Source organism: Hyalella azteca, unplaced genomic scaffold, assembly GCF_000764305.2.
Source record: "Hyalella azteca isolate HAZT.00-mixed unplaced genomic scaffold, Hazt_2.0.2 contig16140, whole genome shotgun sequence".
Taxonomy (NCBI): domain Eukaryota; kingdom Metazoa; phylum Arthropoda; class Malacostraca; order Amphipoda; family Hyalellidae; genus Hyalella; species Hyalella azteca.
This window is the reverse complement of record NW_025945967.1, coordinates 39,539-48,665: the sequence shown is the minus strand read 5'-3', so window position 1 is coordinate 48,665 and position 9,127 is coordinate 39,539. Positions and strand designations below refer to the sequence as shown.

Genomic DNA, 9,127 nt, shown 5'->3' with positions numbered 1-9,127 from the left:
CTCAATTAATTATACTGATTATGGTGGTCTCAGTAGGAAAATACAATGTGCTGTAACACGACTGCGCCTTGGTCATGCAGGCGTTGGTGCTCACCGCGCTCGTTTTGGGATGGCCCAGGATCCAGTAGGTATGCCCCGAGGAAGGTCTTCGGCGTCTTCAGCTTTTAAGTGTTACCCATACAATCTCACACTTTTTGCTAACATGTTCCAAATTTGCAGTGCAGAGAACAGCCTTTACTGCCGCACTGGCAGACATTGGAGTACCTTGGAGACTAAGCACAGTCTTGGGAGCTGAGATCCCTGCAGCAAAGCGCCCTTGTGTATTTTCTAACCTGTCACAATTTCTGTTGCAGTCTGGCATGCTGGATTCACTGTGAAACCAAAGGAGCTATAAACAATTGATTTATGTCTTGTTCTAACTAACTTACTCTCAGATTCAGTCTACAGATATGAGAAACTTCTTGCTGTTAGACCTGCTGCAGCCCCATGGAAACCTGCATTTTGGTGCCAGAGGCAGCACTCTAACTAGCAGAGTACCAAGTTCGGTGCTCTGCGCTCTGCTCTTTCTCTTTGACAGGGAACAGGCTGGGAGGTGCTTCGTACACCCCAAGTCTTAAAAACCAATTATAAAAAAAATACTTCAGCGCATAGTGGCAAACCAGAGCTTATTTAGAATCAGTTCATTTTTAATTTCCTCATTTACTCATGATTTAAACCTATTTCTTAAGTATGATAATGCTAGTATCCATGATACTTTAATGGTCTACATATAGGACTCAAAAATGAACTTGAGGGAGAGTCTAAAGAACTCTCTGCTTTGCCACTATGCTTCAGCGCCCTCAGCTGAAGCGGAGTAAATTGGGACAGTCCTCCGACACCGCTTAAAAATGTTATAGCAGCAAATTGAATTGAAATATTGCAAAACTAAAAATAGTGGCGTAAATTGCAACTATTTTCCTATATGTTGCAGATTGTTGCTGGCTTTAAAATTTCATTTACCTAATTTTTTTTACCTCAATCCAAAACAAAAGGGTTGGCATTCCCGCAACTTGCAAGACAGGTTTAAGATACACCCAGGGGCCGCCCCCCCCCAGGGCCATGGGGGCGGGGTGTCTCTTACAATGAGGCCTGAGGGATATTTATTATACCTAGGTTTTTATGGACATCATGACATGGAGTTAAATGGATACCCATAGCCATAAAAATGCATTTACAGTAGAGTGAGTAGAACCTTGTTACCTTGGTTAGCAATGGCTACAGTTAACAAAAAAATTGATTAGCAATAAAGAATTTTTATTACATTTACCATTTTACCTAGGTTGTCAAAAAAAATTTACATAATGAAAAATTTATGCATCATTGGTCATCACAAAATTGTGCATGTAATGTCATATGCTAGCTAGAAATAGAATTGTGCACTGGGCAACATAGAATGAAGAGTACCTAATTAACCGTAGTAACGTATACTATGATTTTATGATTTTTATGATGAAAAATACTTTTTTTAAAAAACACGGTTTTCTTGTAGACTAAAAAGTAGAAAATAAATTTTGGCTTGCCCCAAAAAACGTGGGTCAGGCTGTATGTTCAACATCAAATTTCCAAAATTCGTGTGTTGTGTGCTTTTCGCTTTAATCATAAATCTGCCCGACACACATTTTTTGGGGCGAGCCAAAATTTATTTTCTACTTTTTAGTCTACAAGAAAAACGTGTTTTTTAAAAAAAGTATTTTTAAGTATTTTATTTTCTCCTTTTTAGTCCGTGCTGCACGGACTAAAAAGCATGACTTGACGTACGTATCGATGATACGCAGCGTTAGCGCCTGCTCGCCTATAACGTGAGCGCCCGCACGTCATACTATATATATACTTTACTCAATTAAACTAATTTCGGTCTCTAATTGCTAGTTTTTATGATTGTATCTGAAATTGTTAGGCAAAAATAGCCTGCATGCCGAATTTTAGATCTCTAGAACAATCAGAAGTGGGCTAATTTTTGTTGTCAATGTTAACAACAAACAAACAAACAAACAAATAAACAAACAAACGCGAAGCTAAGCTAAGAAAAACGTGTTAAAAAACGTTTTAATTAAGTTTTATATCAAGTATCCTGAAATACCTTGTTCTCAGGGGTAATTTGGAATGCTTTTCTTTTGCCTCTGGCACCTCACAAATAGGATATTTAATTTTTTTGGGGGATACCATACAATAGCCTCCACAGAAATCTTCATAATGAGCCTAAACTAATTTATGAAATGTTTCATGGTAAGAAGTAATTGAAAAAAACGCTCAAAAATGTCCTTTATTACCAAGTTTGAAGGTACTATAGTTATTCTTAGCGACACTTCTTAGGCACTTACAGTTAAGCTACATAAACCAACATTTCCCTGTACTTGATTCAAGTTGATTGTTTTACTCCTTTTCAGCAGTTCGCTCACTCACAGCTCTCTCAAACTCTACCTACGCAAGGGATAAAATTGTTTGCTCTTTTGTAGATTCTATTTGCTGTTTGCAATTTGCCCTAACCTGAGTAACTCCGATTTCTTGAGCTGTGGTGGTGCAGGGGTGAGAGACTCATTCTCTTGCACCCAGCACCCGAGTTTGAGTCCCACTGAGGACAAGTTTTCCAGGAAGCTCAGCTCATGGTCACCTCAGCCATTCACCCAATTCTGGTTGATAAATGAGAACCTGGCTTGTCTAGTGCGTTGTGTAAAGCAAAAATGGTTCTGGCGGGTCAACAAGTCAGTGATGGTCGTAGAACTACCAGTGGCATTAAGTGCACAAAAAACTGGCCTATCACCCACCCCCCTCCCTTGTCACCACTACCAGGATGGGCAATTACAACAACAACCCCTATCCCCTGTGCTCCCAAGTTGTGGGTAGCCCGTTGGCCATACTGTTGTGGGTCACAATGGTTATGGGTCACAATGGTGCCAGTTGGTATGGCCATACATTACCCAAAAATTTGGATTTTCTTTAAAATTTGATAATTTTACAATTATTTATCAAATTTAATTAAGAATATTGGAAATCTCATAGCTCAATTGTGTAATTCAAATAACTATGACATAAGAGACAATTCCAATAAGAATACTATTGTAAATCTCATTGCTCAATTGTGTAATTCAAATAATTATGACATAAGAGACAATTTATCTGCTGTCAGAGTGTCAGTGACTGAGTGACACTGAGTTACTGACAGATGAGCAAAGAGTTGGCCCAAAGGCTCAAAACCTAAATAGAAAATATAGCAAAAGCAAGTGCCCACCTGTGAATAAGACAGAAACACGTGTGCTCAAGGTAAATTTTACCTGGTCCTACTTCCTATAGCCATTCCTACTTCCTAGTTCCTACAGCCAATGAATAATTTCTTTGGTGAAAATTAAGAAAAATGCCAAATTTTTGCTTGCTTTGTATGAAAATATTTTGTACCTCATTTTTTAGAATTTTTTTCCCAACATTCTAGATTGAGTTGCTATTCAGCACTCACCACTGAGCAATTGAGCAGATATATACGGTACTCCTCTTTGGAATATCGTGCAAATTTTTTACAAAAATTATGGGAGAAACGAACATTTCCTTGATGATTTTCAGAAATTACTGTCTAAAATGTAAAAATTTTCAAATCAAGAAACTAAGCAAGGGTTACTAGGCAGGCAAAATTGTTATTAGGAGTTTTTGTATCATTGACAGGTTACTTTTGCCCACTTTCTATTTTGGTACTATATATGGCTCTCAACTTGATGCTTATAAAAAAAACAACAACTATGCTACTAGTCAAAACTCTAACTTGTAGAATTTGAATGGCATATAAATATAACTATGCTGTAAATTGGTCTCTTTACTGATGTGGTCTCCTCCCTGACATGGCCTCCTCCCTGACGTGGTCTCCTGTTGTTGTTAATTGCCCGGGACCGCTGCTCGGCTTCGCCCACGAAGAGGCGGCGGCTCCGGGGGAGGAGGGGGGAGCGGATGTTCCACTCCAAGGATGTCGGCGAAGGATGGGAGCGACGAGAGGAAAGCCGCAGTCAGCCCAGGGTTAGACCAGAGGTCCAGCGGGGTCAGCGAGGTGGGATGCAAAGGGCAGTTGAAGAGGTGATGGGTGGTGTGGTCTATAGCGCTGCACTCAGGGCAGAGTGGGTTGTTGGCTGCGCCAATGCGGGCAAGGTACAAGTTGAGCCGCGATGAGTAGCCAGAGCGGAGTTGGGAAAGGGCGCTTCTGGCCCCCCTGGGGAGGGAAAGCTCGCTGGACAAGACAGTGGGGGCAGGGGTCAGCAGCACCTTGTTGCGAGCTGCTGAGGCCAGGAAGGATGAGACAGCGGAGCTGTGCAGGGTGCTGAGGGCAGCGGAGTAGGAGTCGGGGGGGGGGAGGGATCCCTCTACCAGCAGGTGAGAGACGGAAGGGAGGAAGCGGGACTGAAGCGTGTGCTTCATGGAGCGGGGCCCTGATGTCTGGGTGACAATAGGGTAGCTGGGGTGGTGTGGACGTAGAGCACTGGCCAGGAACTGCGAGCAGAGTAGAGAGAGGTGTTCGGCCACGGGTAGGACCTGTCTCTTATACACATCTAGATGTGTATAAGAGACAGGGTCTCCTCCCTGACGTGGGCTCCTCCCTGACGTGGGCTCCTCCCTGACGTGGGCTCCTCCTTGGCTCATCCCTTCCTGTCCCAAGGCTTCTGAGGAAGCCCCTAATGCTCTGCTCTGTGTCAGCTGCAGTTTAGCTTTTGCTGACACCTGGCTCCCTACTCTTTTATGGTAGGACGCTTCTTGAGGGCGGCCTGCTAAAATTGTAGCGATTTCCGACACTTCACACAGCACGTCTTCTGCCTGCCATTCCCAACAGACTGCTCTGTCTCCTCACTGTGGTACAGTCCAGTTTGCAGCCTTTCTGGCTCCTCTTCCGTCGTTTGTCCATCTCCTGCCTCTCCCGGTCATCCCTCCAAACCGCCATAACACCACCTGTCATGCCCATGGTGTGCAGTTTCTAACCTGATCTCTAGTGCAATTAGAGAAAAATGTTCAACAGGTGACAAGAAATTAAAATTCCTCCAGTTTTTTGTATGCCTATTGGCCCATTTTTCTCATCCCACTTTTTGTGTGCCACAAAAATTGTGAATTTCTAACCTACTCAATCAAAACATCTTCCCCCTTTGAGTAGCATAGCCAGGCATGATAGTTACATGTGCAAGTTTTTCTTTCAGAATTTTAATTTGTGCTCTTAAATTAATAAGTCCCAAATGTTTACTATATTTTAAATGTGACCGTGAATGTTGATTTTCAGAATTGGTTAATTAACTATGACTTGGCTGGAGGCAATCATAAAAAATGTCACTGAATAGTTCAAATTTGGAAGGTCCTGCCAATTTATTGGCTATTGTAGTTGACATTCCTCCGCACCTGATGCTGCTGGAGTGCGGGCCTCATCACTACCTTAACTCTGTATTAGCCTTTGCTAACCTACATCTGGGAGCATCTGTCAACAGGAAGCTCTGCATTGTAGCAGCAACCCACACAACTACAGAGTTTCTCTACCCACCCCTCTACCCTGATGATCAGGTAAACATGAATGGAATTAAACTGCTTGTTTTCTCCAACCTTCATGGCACATTTGTAATACAATTTTTACTTATTTTAAGTACATTATTTGAGAGAAAACCTGCATTGAAAACTACAACAAAAACTCTGTTTCAGCACCAAGACTTTATTATTTGTTTCTTATTAGCTCACTGTTTTAATGGTATCTTGAACCTTTTGTAAAATTACTCTATTTGTCCATTATCTCAAGTGTGCAAAGCCGTATGATATCTACCTATATATAACTATTTTGATTAATCAATATTGCTTATCAATTGCATCTCATTGTGTTGTACTGAATTTTATGCTCCTACAAAATCCTACAAAAATATGGTGGATATTTCAATGAATGGCAATTGAACGAATTCTCAATGACTACTTTGATTTGCAAAAGTTCACAGCCTCTGCAAGTCATACATTTTAATTCAGTTTGACAGCAGCAAGAATTAGAAAAGGCCCCTGAGAATTGCAATAATTTTATTCATGCCATTATTTGACTTGTGCAGCGAGTGCGTCAGAAAGATGGACGTCTGGAGCAGCTTCAGTGCCTGGACGAATGTGTTGAGAAGCGCCTTAAGGAGCTCATGCTGCACCAGCATAACCCTGTTAATGGTCAGGCCAATGGATGTTCTTCAGCAGCACAACCTCCTGGTCAGATCATCTTATGAATACTGCATTGAAAAACATTACTATGTGTGACATTGCTTTTTGTGGAGATGGTGATTAATATTTAATTCAATAATAACAGTTATGATATTATGCTCGCCACTACCATTATCCAAAAATATGTGAATTCAAATGAAAATAATGAAGATTTTTACAGATAATTCTTGCATTTAGGTTGAATCTGAAAACTCTCATCTTTGATGGATACCGGTAAGTTGTTTCAAGTTGTCCACAAGTTTCCAGTCTATATGTCCTTAATAACTTCATTTATATATTCTTCTTCAAAATCCTAGCACAAAAGTTCTGATCGTAAGATGATCTAATAATGGACCACAACATGAGCAAGTGTGATCCCACGTACAGACTCGCTGCTGTCAGGAGCCATGGGCCGCGCTCTGCTCTTCCTGCGTCGCCACATCGGCTCCTCGAAGGCAGCTTCCAACACCGCCAGGATGCTCGTCCTCAAAGTGGCAGGTGCGCTGCTAAAGCTCATCATTTCGTTGAGGAAACATTTACCGTTGCTCTAGAGCCGCAATGCCTTCACCTTTATTTGCAGAAATTCGTGTAATTATATTATTTTATCATTAGTTTTTTATTTTTCCTGGTTAAAAGCCATTTAAAAGAGAACAGGCAGGCCATGACCTATCCAAATCATCAAGATCGAAATTGAAACGATGCTTATTAAGAACGACCTTATCTATTCAAATTATTTGCTTTTCTATTATTATGCTCTTCTGATACGCTTCCTGAAATACTTTATTAAGGTCTTAATGCCTTGTTTGTTTTCCCAATAAAGTTTTCTTGTAAGCAATTGTAGTTGTGGTTCCCCCAGGCGAGAGCGTGGGCCAGTACCTGAACTACATAAACGTGTACCTGACGGCGCAGAAGCTTGGCGTGCCGGTAGACGTGTGCTGCCTCATGACGGACTGCGGACTGCTGCAGCAGGGCGCCGACATCACCGGCGGCTACTACCACAAACTCACCGAGGTCCGCATCTCGTGTGGCATGTGGCGGGTTATATGCGTTTGACCAATATAAGTCTCTAGTTATTTTTTATTTTAAATTATTACGAGACTATGATTGAAATGATTCACTTACTCATCATTTCATCATAGTTCTACACGAATGAAAATTATGTACTTCCTAGCTGATCATCGTTAGATGCTGTTTGTGCTCTCTGTGATGGCTGTCTCTACTAGGACGAAACAAACGTGTCACCTCAACCATATTTGCTAGTATTGATTGACACCAACATCTTGGTACTGACTAGTGACGATATTGATGTTTGTGTCTTTCCAGCCGCAGTCACTGCTGCAGACGCTCGTGGTGCTGTTCAGCTTGGGGAGTTGGGGCGGGGGTAGTGGCAAGGGAGGCAGGAGTGGGGGTGTGGTGGCATTACCGCCCCCCGACACCGTCGACTACAGAGCAGCCTGCTTTTGTCACCGCGCACTCGTCAACATGGCCAACGTTTGCTCCAACTGCCTCTCCGTATACTGCAAAACGGTGCCACTTTGCTCCACTTGTAATGTCTTCTTCCCCATAGAAATGCCCATGAAAAGACCAGCCAAGAAACGAAGATGATAGTGTACAGAATATTTTAATATAATAAAACTTATAACCAGAAAATTTTTCATCTCCTTTGCTGTATTTTAAATTTGCCTAACTCCAAGAAATATCGGCGTGATCCGAAAATTTGATAACTCACCTATTATTAATAGTTTCAATTGATGCTGATACCGAAACTGGAACCCTTCTAAGTTATGTGTTGATAATTCAGAAGGAAAGGCGTGTAATCGCTGCAAAGCTTGGCTGTGGATAGTGCTGTCGTGAAAAGCGTATTATACTGGAAATTTGTTTGTTCATATTACTGGTATACATCAACTCGATCTATTAGAACAAATTAGTTTTTAATAATTTATGTTTATGTGTTAGGCTAACCCGACGTTTCATGAAGACGAAGTTATTTTAATGAGCTACCATATTTCAACGAGTAATAACATAGATACAATGGCAAAACGTGGCCTAAGAATAAATAGCGTCGAAATCTATGATCAAGAGAAGTAGGTAAGTTTGGCTGTGTATAATACTGGAATATTGTCGGACTGGTAATTGTTTATTCAGCAATCTGCCGCTACTGTGCGTGGCATTCGATACTTAGTGTACAAAATTATTCATTACACACGCTAAATTAATTAAAGAATGTGGGCGCAATGTGAGCTTGCACGCTTGCAGAAAGCATGATAAGTAAGAATTAGAACCTACGTCTGATTCGCTAAACAGCTTGAAGATGATGACATTGAGCGAAACGGTTAATTAACATTGGGCGAAACGGTTAATTATTCGTTAATGACATTGACATGAAGGTTTAATGACATTGAGCTAAACGGTTAATAACAACACGGTTTCCTCTGTATAAAGTCGGTTCTTAGTTTCAATTCCACCACTCAGATCGATGTTGATAACATTTCTTCTTCTATGGTAATTTTCGGGCTATTTTGCGCACACACACTATTGCGCACACGGTCTATTTTGGGCACACACACGATTTTACTGATGTTTAAAATCAGAGGGTGACGTTGTTTCATTCTTAATGTGGCCGGTTCTGTTGTCCGAGCAGGAAACACGCTGCTGTCTTACCTAGTCATGGTAATAGTCATGGGCCAGTGGTTAAAGTTCAGTGATCTTGGTGGCCCAGCGGTTTCGAGACCGGGCGGTTAATCAGCACAGCAAAATTGGAGCATTGAGTTGCGTGTTCGTGACCGCAGCAAGCTGTGAATAATCAGCGTAGTTAAGAATGGGCGACAGGATTACAGCCTAATAAATGCTGAAACCGCAATTTTATATTATAGTAGCTTGGTTCTTGTTACATATTAGCTGCAACGCTGGT

At 41.5% G+C, this 9,127-nt stretch overlaps 1 protein-coding gene across 1 annotated transcript; it reads left to right on the top strand.

Annotated features, from left to right (window-relative positions):
• Window positions 1-4,745: 4,745 nt before the first annotated feature.
• LOC108669601 (general transcription factor IIH subunit 3) lies at window positions 4,746-7,860 on the top strand. Its single transcript, XM_018156979.2, has 5 exons — window positions 4,746-5,556; window positions 6,081-6,225; window positions 6,604-6,714; window positions 7,073-7,227; window positions 7,540-7,860. Exons 1-5 carry the CDS (start codon window positions 5,326-5,328, stop codon window positions 7,819-7,821), a joined length of 924 nt encoding a protein of 307 aa, XP_018012468.1. The 5' UTR covers window positions 4,746-5,325; the 3' UTR covers window positions 7,822-7,860.
• The last annotated feature ends 1,267 nt before the right edge of the window (window positions 7,861-9,127 follow it).